We start from the raw sequence: 14,426 nt of genomic DNA on the forward strand, positions 1-14,426 counted from the left end.
CAGTATCAAAGGAAGAAAAAGGTTCACACAAGGCACAGAGAACAACTTGATAGTTAAAGTTTGTAGTTAACTTTTCAATCTAAGATTCAGACAGAAGCAAAGTAGGAAAAAAAAAATTAAAACAAGATGTGAGATAGGAATCTTTAATCAACCTTGTTGTATCAGCCTGGGCCCAGCATTCCACCCTGTCTTCTGAGGTTACCCAGCACAACTTTGAAAATGGATTATTTTCCACTGAAAACAATGCCAAAAAGGGGCTTTAGCTCCCCTGGGGGAAATTAGAACAGCCTGGATCATCAGATGGGAAAAAATAATCATTATCAGGAGTAGTCAGAAACAGAGGGAAAAGAAAAGGTGAAACTAGACTCAGATTTTGGACCACTTTATGTCTTAGAAGTGGCTTTGAAAATCAAAATGGATTGGCAAAAGTTTGTGGGTTTGTGGATGCAAAGAAACATTTGCTTTTCTAGATATAAATGCCTATGTTTTTTCCAAGATGTTTGGTGCAGAAATGTACTTTTTGTAAACAGTCAACAGCTAGTCCTGGAGAACTTAAAGCACTGATACACTAGAAGTTTTGTACACTTTCTCTTACTAGGTCAGAGGAATTACCAACACATATAAAAATTTTTATATATATATATTTATACATATATATATATATAAAACCTCATACATTCCATGGACTTAATAAGGTGTAATACATACATATCTTTAACTGGTGTCCGTTCTTTTGGGTAAGAGAAATTTTCCAAAAGCTATCACCATTTACCTGCTGGAGATGCACCAAAGAGCTCCAGTGCCAGCTGCCAGCATAAACAAATGCCTCAAGTCCATTTACAACACGCCTAAGTATATTTGCAATACAACATAAAAGCTTAATTCTAACTGCAGGAGTAGTAATGCATACGCGGCAGAAACACTGAAAAAGTGTTGAAACATCATCTCCCAGGCACTGTGAAGTTGAAACATGAGTGCTACAGCATGTGGCCAGTTAAGGAATCATCCTTGACAGGTTAGTTTAAAAATAAAAAAATAAAAGAAGAAAAATTAAGGAGCAATTCTGAAAGCAGTCTAAAGTAACATTCAATTAACTTCTAGTTTTCTCTTCTAAGAACCAAACTCTCTTACATGAATGTGCTATGGTAGCATAAAATGCTAAGAGAAAACATGGTTGACACCAATATTTCCTATTTATATAATTCATAGCTTATATAAGATGGTTAGAGCCTTGGCCCTGCTGCAGCCCTCTTGCAAGCCTGCAGCAGCTCACTGCTGATCTCAGTTACATATTAAAGCTATCTGGAAGCCAACAGCATGTAACCATACACTCATAATTGAGTACCTACTTGAATGTTTTGTCAAACAGGGAACCACTGATGAATTGCTGGCCATATAATTAATAATGAAATAGCAGTAATGTACATTTACATCGGGGTTATGCTGCCAATGTTTTATGTCAGGGATGTATCAGCCACTGATGATTGGAAAGCAGTGTACAGACAGCTTGTTAAAGCCCCCTGCCACACACAGGTATGGTCACTTCTGGTTGAACACATCTTACAAATGACTAGCAGTGGGCCTAAGAGTCTGGCATGTGCCAATAATGCTCTTATCTGCACATAATACCACTAAAGAATTGTACTTCTACCATCACACTTCCAATCTAGAGCCTATACAACACCAATCTGCAACAGAAGCCTCTTTCTGTGCTGTAGCAAATAAGCCATCTAAGATTAAGTTTCTTCTTGCTTTTCAGTTCTTCATCATGACACAGCTGGTTCCTCTGCACTGCTGCAATGACAACAGTGCCAGTGCAGTCACACCACTGTAATTCCAAGTGCCTCCCTAATAATTTTATTCAGAGCAAACTTAGCTAACAGCACTATAATTATCAACAATTTCTGATAATTCATCAATATAAGCACTCATTGATGGTCAGAGGGGTAAAACTGCAGCGGAATTAGCAATAGTAAGGAATATAATGGCAACAATCTGGGGAGACTTTCAGTAAATTGCTTACAGTCCTTCTTTCACACTAATTTAAACTTTTATTTCCCATGTCTTTCCCCTCTCTCTATACAGAATTATTGCTGGATGCATAAAGCGATCTTGGAACCGGGTACCAAAATCACAGCTGTTGCAGTGCTGAGCATGCCAGCTCCTGAGGTGGTCTGATGAACCTGTGTGATGCAAAAATGCAGTGCTCAAAGTGAGCAAGGGTGACAGACCCAGCAGCCCTTTGCAAACAGAGCAGAGCAAGCAACAGTGATGGGGCAAAACCAGTACAGATTTTGATAAAAACAAACCAAAAAATAACTGTGGAACAGATTCAACAGCCTCCACTGCTAAGTATATTAAGCCCAGTCAGAGCTTTTGAGAAGGCAAGAAACCATGTGTCACAGCTGTGGCAGCTGAATAACTATATTCCTCCTGCATCCTATTAGAGGGATTTGTCCCAAGACTTAATCGGCAGTTTCACTATGCCTTTTTTTTCTTCAGCAACGTTAACATATTTTTCATCATATTTGCTGTGGAAAAGGCACCAGAATAGCAGGGCTGAAAATCAGACTGTAGGTGCATTGCAAATTCCAGAGCTTCATTTTTCACAGAAAGTCAAAACCACCTTTAAGTGAATAAAGCAGCTGTCCCACCACACTGACAGTAAGCCTGCCATACCTTCAGTTAACTTCTGGCACACAGACAAGGACTTAGATCTCCTCCAAGACAGTCAAAGAATAATGAAAAAGCAACTTTGATGCTACCTGAAACCAAGCTATTCAAAGCACATTGCCTGCATTCCTCAGCTGCAGGCACTGAGCCAGGACATGGAGATAATCATTCAGGCTAGCAATGGGGGAGGGAGAAAGGAGCTTAAGGACCCAAGAGCTGAAGTACTCAAAGCAAGAAAATCTAGAAACAATTTAATCTGCAAGGTAGCAATACAGTCATGTTTCTCTCCCATTCCACCTCCATGATGTGCTTTAGAGAATTAAAATAGTCATGGACACAGCAGTATTTTTGTTCCTTTTTTGCTCTTTTATCTGTTCATGCTCATAGAAAATGAGGATCTGTATGAACCAAACGGTTTCTCTATCATTTCACACTGCCTTTCCAACTGTGGCAACATCCCCTGTTTCAGAAAGACAAATGGCTCAGAGTAATGCCTAGGCAGCAGTGGAACAGCATACACTGGGGAAAAGTTTCTCCTTATCTTTTCCCAATCATGAAGCCTGCCCTTTAAACCTAAGATTGACAACCATAATTAACTTACTTTTACTTATCTAGCAATAGAGGTATGTAAACCCAAGAAAAATCAGTTCTCTCAATACTGCAGCATCTGTTCTTTGACTTGACAACCTGCTGCAGCAGTGAAGTTTGTGTATTGTAGAAATAATTCTACAGTTAAAAAAGGACCCCTGAGACATCGAGCTCTTTCTCCTTGTGTTATCACAGAGGAAAAGGGGAGAGCACCGGCCTATGCCACTGCAGTACCCAAAAGCAACTTTCTGTGACTCAGACACTTGAAACATTCCTGGAAATTTCTTAGTAACTGTAACTATTAATTCAACTCCACCAATTACAGCAACTTTTGAATTGTAAACAACAACTACCATACTCTGTTCCAGCTATTGTGTCATACTTATGTAGGTACAGGTCTGCATGGTAAGAGCAGCAGCAGCCACTGGCAGGCCTTAATAAGCTTCCTAAAGCTTATTAAGAGAGGCAGCAGGCTGGAGAAGGGTGTATTTGTGGCTATACCTATCCTATGGCCCCTCAGGATGGCATGTCACTAGAATGTGTGTTCTGCTTGCTCTTCAAATTCCAGCAAAGAAGGTCCTAAAGGTAAACTGTGCACTATATAAATCATTATTCTGCTGGAGAATCATTATTCTACCCAAGCCGTATATATTCCAGCTTTCAGCTTTTGTCTCAGTATGGAGGGGCCAACAAAGAATACCCTGCAGGCAGGGACCAGACGTCGCCTTCTAGGACTCTCCAGGCAAATGAAGACTTGACATTCGGAAGCATTTCTTTGCTGAGAAGGTGGACAAACACTGGAAGAGGCTTACTGGAGAGGTAGGCAAAGTCCCAAACTGTCGGGGTTTCAGAAGCATTTGGACAACCACTTTCATAAAGCGATGCTGTCAGGCATTTGGTCTGGATGGTTGTTGTAGGTAACTTCCAACTGAACTTGTGTATTCTAGTTTAAGAATGAGGTCGCTCTGAAATGTCCTTCACTGGTGCTCAGCAGAGCTGGGCAGTGTAGAATGGTGACTAGAGTGGCTCCAAAGAATGCTTTGGGAACTGCAACTACAAAACCGAAAAATTTTCTCCATGGTCAAGTGCAATGGCAGCACAGACAGTAATGAGGGCATCTTTGCTTCTAAGAGCAGGGTATGTGCTAACAGAAGAGTATAGAAACAGTAGAAAAGAAGTAACAGCTCAGTGTGACCTGGTTTCTGCGCAGAATAATTACGGAATATTTTGGAGCCTAACACACAGTCTATTTATACCCTAAAAGCATAAAACAAATAAAATTAACTAAAAGAACACCAAAACCATATAAAATGGAATTTTTTGAGAATCTTACCTTTGAGCCAATAAGTGTATACAGCCATTGGATGGTTTCATTATGATTTATCACTCCATTCATGCCATCGACATAAAGCATTATCTGGCCCAAAGCTATTGCAAAGAAAATAGAGAAAATATAATCAGAGCTGGTGAACACTTTTTATAATTCTAAGCAATTGTTGACAATTTTCTCTAAGCAGAGTTTACCAGAGATGTGGGGAACTAATGAAAGGTATATTGAGCAAGACTCTGGTGGATGAAATCCTGGGAAACTGCAATAACTTTCCCGACTTAATGTGAAAATATAAGTATGAATTTTATCCAGAGACAAGCCCAAACAGTTCTTCATTCCTAGAAGATGGCATATTTTATGCTCCCAAAATCTGGATGCTTACTGTCACAATGGTTCCTTCAGCCACAGCACTTTTTGTGAGCCAAGACTTTCACCATTTGTTTCAGCACCACATAAAAGGTTTGGAATTAGTACATTTGGATTGACAATTTCAGTGAATTTCAGTGATATTAAAATTAAAGCTGGGAAATTAACATCAGTAAGGACATCAGCTATTCACTACTGCACAATGCTCTCTTGAAAACTAGTTTTACATTTTAGTGGGAAAATGCAAAAAACAAATTATGGCTATAACAAAGAAGCATCTTTATTACTTTATCCTAAAGCTTTTACAACAGCATTACAAAATATACTAGTAAAATATTTAGTAACAGTAATTCCATCGTTTGCAATCCTGATAATATGAGACTTTCAAGAGACAAAAGCTATTAAATCTTTTCTGACTGATAAGGACAGACATTTTTTGTAAGGATTATAAAAAGTGAATTAGTACAATTCATCTATCATCTTCAAAAGTTTCCACTCTTAGATCTTCTGCTTTATAGCAGGAGATCAAAGCACAGTGGGATGAAAAAGAAATCACTGATGTAACACCTTTTAGCACAGCCTGTTGGCATAACAACTCAATTATTTAACGCACAGCCTGATGAGCCCCTAGTACACTGCTCTATGGGGGGGAAAAAGGAAAAAAAAACATAGGGTGAGGAAAATTATGACACTATTAATCTTACAAACACATTCTGAATGTTTGCTAACTTTTGCACAGGATGTGCACAGAGCAAAGTCATTTACCTTGAGGGCAGATTTCTGAAGACATGAATGCTAGGCAAGCACTTAGGTACCCCTATAGCCAAATAGCTAACAGACATTTTTACACCATCTCCTCCTTTTTCCTTTGGTCTAGTCGGTCAATTTACAGTTAAAAACCTGAGGTACTATTTTTACATACTTATATTCTTTATCTAATCTGTCACACAAAGCTAGAAGGAAATCCACACTCAATGAATGCCACACAATCAAGGAAGACTGAGAAAAAGCAAGCAAGAGGGCGCTGGCACAGAGATAACACATCTCTTAAGCAGGCATTGCCCCTGGAGTATGCCAGGCACTCTGCTCCTCATCTCCAGAAAGCAGTCACCACCCTCTAAAAACATGTCTCTCAGGTGAATAAAATCAAGTGAGAGGGACACAGGCCCAAGTGTTATGGTAAAATAAAAGATGTAAGTCAGCCAGTAAGAAAAGATACAAATTACACTGCCTGAATAAATGCTGCTTTGAAGCATTTCATTGCAGGTAGAGGAAATGCTACTATCCCAGCAGTAATCAGAGAAAGTTCTTAATTCTTGTTTTTACTTCCTTTCAATGCTAAAAGATTTGGCACTGGATCAGTATGAGATCCGGTCATGATAAAGTCAACAAATACATTTTTTTCCCCTTGAAAATTCTTTGGTTGAGGGTGAAAGGCTTTAAATTGAATTTGAAACAAATGTGAAATAAATTTGACTCTTGAAGCATGTTTTCCAAATTACTATAGAAATCAATGACAGCAAAAAGTTTGCTTTAAAAAACCTGTACACAATACAAAACTACTCCACTGCTTATACTTAAGACTAATTAGACACGATGCCTAAGTGAGATCTGGCATGCATTTGTTTTCAGCCTCTTAGATGTGACTCTTCATAAAAGCAATATGTTAAGGCAAATTAGTAGACTTTCGAAAGAAGCCAAAAAACTTTTTAGGGATTCTTGAAAACACAAGAAAAAAACCACTCCCACTGGTGCTTGAACTAGTGGCCAGTAAGTTTCACAGGGCAAGTAATTACAAACAATGCCATTAAACAACCAAGATGAGAACAGTTGTGTCCACATCCAAGTCATATCTCTAGTATCTGCCGCACTTGAAGCTCTCAGCTGCTGCCAAACCTTGATGTGGACCTTCATACTGCTATTTCCTGAGTCAGGAAAATGAGACAAGATGGGTATGGTTGAAGAGAAATCTCTTTTTATTAAGAAGTAGAGTAAGATAAGGAGAATCTGTATATTTTGTACAAAGCTGATGCCCCATAAATTCTTAGGAAAAGAAGGCCACAAGAAGACCTGAAAGAAGAATGATGGTTTTCATACCCCATCAAGTGTCTGTGCTGAGGAAGAAAAGCTGTTTCCTTTACCATAACCACACCACCAAAATGGAAGACACCACCAAAAACACCAGTGTAGGAGCAGGCTGGTGGACTGGACCCCAGTCCCCCCCAGGCCTTGGGTCTGGCTGAGTAAGACACAGCAGTTTGGCACTAAATGGAGACTGACAGAGAACATTTTACATTCTTGGAAGCTTTTCTACCCAACTGCTATCTCACCTCCCAGCCCATGACTCTACCCTGCTGAAATGGCTGCAGCTGAAGTGCGAACTCCACTCATCCAGCATGCCCACACATCCACCACCAAAATAATCCAGGGCCCCGCCAAGGGAGGGCAGCATCATCTGCAAGGCAGTTTGGAAGGTGAATCTAGTCCAAAATACTTTAAATTCACATTTCTATGTGCCTTTAGCTAAACCTTGTTTTTTCTTTACCAAAAAACAAGGAGGCTATTTAATGCATTTAATCCCATCCCTCAGCTAACTGGAATTATTTTTGGGAGTATATCAACAACCTACTTGTATCAAAAAAGTTTACTATTGTGCAACAAGGGGCTGAGAGAGGGGAGTTTAAATACAAAGCAGACCTAATTTGGAATTTCTTTGTTCCCGCAACCCTTGTCAAACCCTTAATCTTATGTGAAAGTAGTGTGTGACTTTACCCATAGCTATTTTCAAGTGGAAAATTGCTGGATTTCTTAGGAAAGGCTTAGGCTAGAAAAGGACAGACCAGCCAGAAAGCTCAGAGATTTCTGTGAAATAAGAGGTTTAAGAAAGCCTCTAAAAACATGCCAGTATTGGCACTGATACTCTTCTGGGATATAAAGTTAACAGGACGAAAGAGGAAAAGCTGTAGCACAAAACATCATCGCAATGAACATCACTTTAAGTTAAAGTCTGTTTTTCCACCCAGACTGGAAAAAGTTTCAAAGCTGTTCCTTGCCTGCATGCTCACCTGCTTCTCTAGTCTGCTCTGCTTCTATTTTACCACAAGACTAACTTAGAGAAAACAAAATCACTGAATGAGCAGAAAACATATTTGCTTACAATTTCCAATGAGTCAATCCCCTATTCTTCATTTCAAGAATTACAGCAAGGATGCAGATTGCATTTGTTTCCACCAGAATAAGCAAATGTATAGCGTGAAGCAGGCCAAAGATGGACCTTGTCACTACAGGTTTCAGCTCCCAAGAAAGCTTCTGGCCCAAGTTCATCAGGCAGTGCATACCCAGAAGCTGTGGTGCATGGCATGTGCTGCATACAGCTACAGGCGGGTGTTGCCAACAGACAGAATGGTGATGAAACTAATGGGGAAGAAGAACCAGCTGCTAAAATTCATCTTTTCAATGCTAGCTGAAATCTTACCATCAACGAGAAATCAAGGGTCATGTGATTGCATTCACTCCATTTGGAAACTGCTCGCTAGTTTGGGTATGCTATCCTGGGCACCAAAAAGGCATTCTCCACCAAAGCAAACATCCTGATGAAGAAACACTCCATGTCTAGTGAGGGATCCCAGGAAGGACATAATACAGTTACCTAACATACTACTACAAAGGTGGTAATTCTGAAGAAAGCAACCATACTTCAAACTTCTTTCTTGGTGTTTCCTCATTAGAGAGAGGCAAGATCCCAGCTACCAAGTGGGACCATTTAAACACAAAATTTCCAACTCCGCTCAGTCCCGATATGCTGGATGTCAGGTGCTGCCACTTTTGCTTGTAGCACACTCCCACCATGCTTGCATGTACACCCTCAGATCCCAGCTTATTGTCTCTATAATATCCAAGGATATTTAATTTCCCTGATGAGAAATCATTATTAAATTCAACTTGTGTACCATCCAGCTACTTGAAAACAAGCAAATCACAGCAGAGCTTCTTCTTCTAATAGGTGACATCAGATATAAAAGATGACTTGGACTCTCCACTGCTTCTGAAAATGATCTTACAAAGCAACTCTGCGGAAAACCCCATGACTCACACTCAGTCCACAGGGCTAGAACCACCTAAAATTTGTATGTTTGGGGGTTGGTTTTGGTTTTTTCCTATGTTACTATTTTTGGGTTGGTTTTAGATTCAGTGAAAAATCTGCTATTTATAGAGCTATTCCCATTTCTTCACTATTGTTGAAGCTATAAGTAATGCCATCTAGAAGCTAAACACAGTCTTGTTCCTGGCCACAAATGCATCAATATTTTGTTTCTCATCAAAGTTTTTTTTAAATCCCAAATCTCTTCTTAATTTTGCATTTTTGCTCTCTGTTCATTTTTTTCTATTATAACACACATTCAACATGGCTGAAACATGCTAAGGAATCAATTTTCAGAACTCCTGTATTAACCACTGACTGAACTTCTATTAAACAAGAACTGAACTATCTCAGAAAAATCACACTGCAGAACTAATGCTATGAACCAAAGCTTCAAATACATTTCTGAACAGATGTCAATGCATTAAGATGCTATACTACTTCAGAAGTTCTCATGCTGGTCAACATTACTTTAAGCTCTAACTTTTGGTCTTGTGCACTTTGGAAACTTCAGCAAGCTAGTTTCAGACCAAAAGTATTATTCAAAGTTGAAATCTTTTGCAGAGACAGTAGGTTTCCAGATCAAACTTAATCTTCATTTTTGTCTCTGTCTACTTTACAGAATATATGTAGAGACACCACCACAGACACATTCTACAGAGAGTGCTCTACAGAGCTCACCATGTTTCCTCTGCCACCCTTTTCCTCTGGTGTTTTTGCCTTAAAATAAGACACAGCATCAGCTGACATGTTTCATCAAAAGCTGATACACACCATGAAACACCTGTGGTGGTGCACAGTCTCCACCAGAGCCAAAGCAGCTCCTCTTCCAGGATTTCTTTTGTGCTATTTAAAATAATTTACTTGACTGCAAAGAATGGACTCTCACTTAACTCTGCCAGTAGTTAAATTACTGAAAGTCTTTTTATAAGAAGTAAAACTTGGCTAGCATATATGCATTATAAAAGATTTGCATGATTAGACATAATTGTTTTAATCACTATTTCATGTCACAGCATTCAAACTGTAAAAGCACTATGTCCTAGCACGTTTTAGAAGATTACTAACACAGCAATGTAAAATAAACTGGGTACAGCTTATATAGCAACAGGTAAAAACATTTTCTCATGAAGAAGAAATATGTAATTAAAATAAGTGAGCACATATAGCTGAGGATTGGACTGCTATTTTGCAAGCTGACTAAAAGATGGAAGAATTAAAAAAAAGGGAGGGAGGGAAATAGGAGGAGGGAAAAAAAATAAAAGAAGAAAATGAAAGGTTGACTAGATGGTTTTAAAATATGCTTATTCATCAGTGCTTCATGAAGCAAAACATATTTGGAAAAAGAGATGTGTGGTAGCCTGTAATTAAGATGACATATATGGAGATATACAGCTGAATTAAGGTAGCTGCTTCTTACTGGAGTCAATCCTGGCTGAAACACTGAAAAATGTACATCCAATATATAAATGAAGTTACATTTTTTTTTTTAAGAATTGAGATTTTTTGAGATTTAAAGCATTTTCTGAGAAGACCTCCTCATTGGACCTCAGAACTTAAATTCTGAGGGAGCATGATGATGAGATTGCCAGATTTTCTTGTGAAGCTGAGCTATTCTGCAAAAACATCATAATAGAGCAGGACATTGCCCATGCAAATACTGAAGACTTATCTCCAATGGGCTTACCTCATCTCCAGCTATGGACTTTTGTACTGAGTACTGATGCTGTAGCCAGTGAGAAATGGTTTGGTTTTAGGGCAGAAATTAGGATCTGTTTCAGGATTAGGTGTATCTTCTTATCTTTAACTGTATTTTAAACTTTTTATACTGGATTCATCATACTAGAGGCTGCCTAGCCCAACCTGTTGCTCAAACTAGGGAAATCCAGAGAAGGTTGTTCATGATTCTACATTTGGGTGTTGAATATAGCTCCAGTTAGCTGCTCAACCTCTCTGGGCAACCAGTGTAAGTGCTCTGACACCCTCACAGGACTTTTTTATTAATTTTGTAGGTTTAGATCAAATTTCCTGTATTTCAGCTAAAGTCCATGGCAGGCCTCTTGTCCTTTTATTGTGCATCTCTGAAGTCTGTCATTGTTTCTACTTTCCCAATCATATATTCAGTCCCTTTCATAACATTGAAATTTAACTAAACTGAATTTAAACCGAAGAAACAAAAACTACACATTAAGATAGAAGTCTCAAAAAAAAAAAAAAACCTAACTTGAATTTAGGATTAAACTAGGGAAATTTGGGGAGCCTCCCAAGTTAAGAAGTAATACCTTAGTTCTTTTTGGGAGCTGACTGAGTAATTTAGTCTGGCAATGTGCTAGATCTGATGGATCTTGAGGTCTTTCCCTCTCCATTAATCATCATGAACATAAGCCTTCTGTCTGTGTAAACAATACTAATCCTGACTTTGAAGGTACAAAGAGGGAAACACAAACCAACCTTTGCAGAATGGAAAAGATAATTTCTGCAGCTCCCTTTCTTGAACTCCTCAGACACCTATTTACCCTGCACAAAGAAAGGTCCTGCAGGTGCAAGCTGTCTTTTATCAATCATTATCAATTACATACAGCACATCAGTTTGGAATTCCAGCATCTGCTTTACATGCCGAAAACCTAAGCCTTGAGAATGAACTCAGCTTTTGGCCTGGGAAACACTGTAAAAGCAGAAGTGGGTTCAGGAGAAAATACAACCAGGACTCAGTCTCAAAAAAAATCACAGGTTATTTTGATTGTTGGACTCTGTGTGTTGTTGCACATGGGGCAAAGAAAAGTATGAGGGAACACATGGAAATTTTTTTCTTTTTTCTATTATATATTAGCAGGATCTTTGCTGACTGCAGGCTCTTTCGCCAGTGACTATGGAAAAAAGAGCACTGTTTTGGGGTTCCTGCCTTCTCTGGCAAGTAAAGAAGTGTGGCACAGCTGGGCTGTTTAAGAAATGGACTAACAGTAGGGCAGAAAAGGACATATGGTAGGGTAAAAGTGTTCACATACTGAAAATTTTCAGTCATCGACAAACAATGTTTCTTCTTAGTACAACTGTAAGCCTTCCAAAACTAAACCAGTGGTTTTGAAGTGAGCAAATGATAAATTCTCACAGACAGCTTTTTCCCCCTGTTTGTCTTGGGGAGGAAGCTACATTTCCTAATTTTTTTATTTTTTTTTTCTAAAAATGAAGAAGATTCTCAGGGAAGCAAGAGGGGGAAAATCAACAATTCCAAGCATTATTGTATTCCTCTTATTACAGAAATATCTTACTATGTTCCTAAAATTTACTAATTTATAATATTCATATTTCCATACAATTCTTATTGAATATATCTATTTATTCTTATATATTGAATATGTAAGAGGAATATATTATTAAATTGTATTTTTGTTATTAGAGGAATAGAATAATAAAAAACAAGATAAACAACCCTGCCAGTTGAAATTTCAAACATTGCCCAGCTCCATCAGCACAGTCTTTGTAAAGTATAACATTGACCAGTGATTTCTTGCTGTCATGTAGCAACAAGTTGATGCTATCATGAGAGCTAGTGTTCCCCTAGATAGCAGTTCTTTGTTTCTTAAGCTCACCTTCGTTCTCCCAGGTCCAGCCCTGGGCAGGTAAACATGGGATCAGTCTGGCATCCTGGGATAACAGAGGTGCAGTTGGTATGGTGGCTAAAAACACTTACACCAGCGTTTGGAAGAGAGGCTTACAAAGAGTTGCAATGATTTCCAGGGGCATGTAAATTTACCTCTGCCATGCCAACAGCCCGTCTCCAAAATTCATGTATTGTGGCATTCACTCAACAAGCCTGGTCCTCTAAAAAGCATATAAACTATATTCCTGAAGAACAGAAAAGCAGTGAAAGAAAGATGAATGAAAACCACAATCTTATCTCTGGTGTTTTACATCACTTCTCACAAAGGGTTTTGAAGGAAACAAAGTATGCTGTCAAAAGTGACCCTCAGGAAGCCATCCAATTTTGTGCTAAATTCAAACACTGTTTATTCTAGCTATTAGCATAATATATGTTTGGGGAATACCAGAGAAGAGATGCATTGAGAATAAAAATATAAGTAAACTCCTTCAGCTGTTTACTTCAATATAAAGCTGTTTTCTTAATTCTCACATAGTTCCTTCACTTGGAGATGTATTCCAAACACAGTTCACTCTTTTTCCAACGTGAGGTACCACGTGTGAAAAGCACAATAAAAGAAAGATTGTTTTAAGAAGCACTACAAAATGCTTTACATAGAATCACTTTTATAATTTCTTGTTGCTTAAGTGACAACAGGTACATGATTTTAGACAAGTCCAAAAGTTCCTCTAAAGGGATACATTGGCTTTCATCATCTCAGAAGACAGAAATGCAACAAGTGAACACACAGCACAAATGTAGTAAGATCATTCCAGGGCACTTGAGTAGTGTTTGAAATGTTAGAGTCAAAAAAGGTAAAGAAGCTCTGCTTTTTAAAATTATGCTTTTTAATATAAACTTGAAATTTCTTCAGTGTTTTTATTATCTTGAAACCAACTGATTTAAAGAACACTGTAGAGCAGCACAGAAAGTCATATTTTTCTTAACTGTATTCCAGACCATCCAAAATTACTGAATAAAAGTTTCCTCCCCCGGTGAAGAAGGACTGATTCAAAGTCAGAAATCGGTAGGAAAAGTAAGAACTCACTATGCTTTAAATTCAGCAACTAAATTAAAATAGTTCCTAAGCAAAGTGGGAGAAGAAAATGTCTGTTCAAAGCAAAGACAAGGCTGGAAGTAAGGCTTTCTCACAGCATCCCAGCCTCCTCAGCATACTGTGTTGGCTAAAAATTAATCAAACCAAACAAACTGAAAATAAAAGCTGTTTGAATCAAGATCTTTGTCTTTCATCTACTGAGGGATAGATCACAACATCCAATGATTTTATGAAAAAGAATGCATCTGTCACTTTTTATTCATTTACCTGTCTTAAAACAAATAGTGAGCATATCTTTCTAGTTTTCTTTATTGTAGTTATACCATGATAGATGCTGAAACTAAATTCCTGAATCCTAATTCCTAATTCCTAAATTTCAGATATTTATTGCTCTTCAGTATGCTCAGCCTGTCTCTAATGTTTCAGATAGACTCCACCCTGCAGTAATGTGCATGCCATTAAAGAATTCACTTTCATCTCTTGAATTTATGCCTGTTAGGGCAAATTAATGAAAGACTCTATTCTTTAAGTACTGGCTAAACAAAGCCAAAGTCAGCACTAGAAAGCAAACCAATACAACACTTCATTAAATGTGCTTTTTATTTCTTTTTGTTTCAAGTATGTCTGCTG

At 38.3% G+C, this 14,426-nt stretch overlaps 1 protein-coding gene across 16 annotated transcripts in view; it reads right to left on the reverse strand.

The window, feature by feature from the left end:
• FHOD3 (formin homology 2 domain containing 3) overlaps nt 1-14,426 on the reverse strand; it is a 372,401-nt gene that overhangs the window by 144,313 nt on the left and 213,662 nt on the right. For all 16 annotated transcript variants that reach the window (XM_086897050.1, XM_086897029.1, XM_086897020.1 and 13 more), the window contains exon 6: nt 4,595-4,689. In XM_086897050.1, the coding sequence (XP_086753176.1) occupies nt 4,595-4,689 (95 nt within the window). The remainder of the gene's footprint in view (nt 1-4,594; nt 4,690-14,426) is intronic.

This window comes from Cyanistes caeruleus, chromosome 1 (genome assembly GCF_971803275.1).
Source record: "Cyanistes caeruleus chromosome 1, bCyaCae1.hap1.1, whole genome shotgun sequence".
NCBI lineage: Eukaryota > Metazoa > Chordata > Aves > Passeriformes > Paridae > Cyanistes > Cyanistes caeruleus.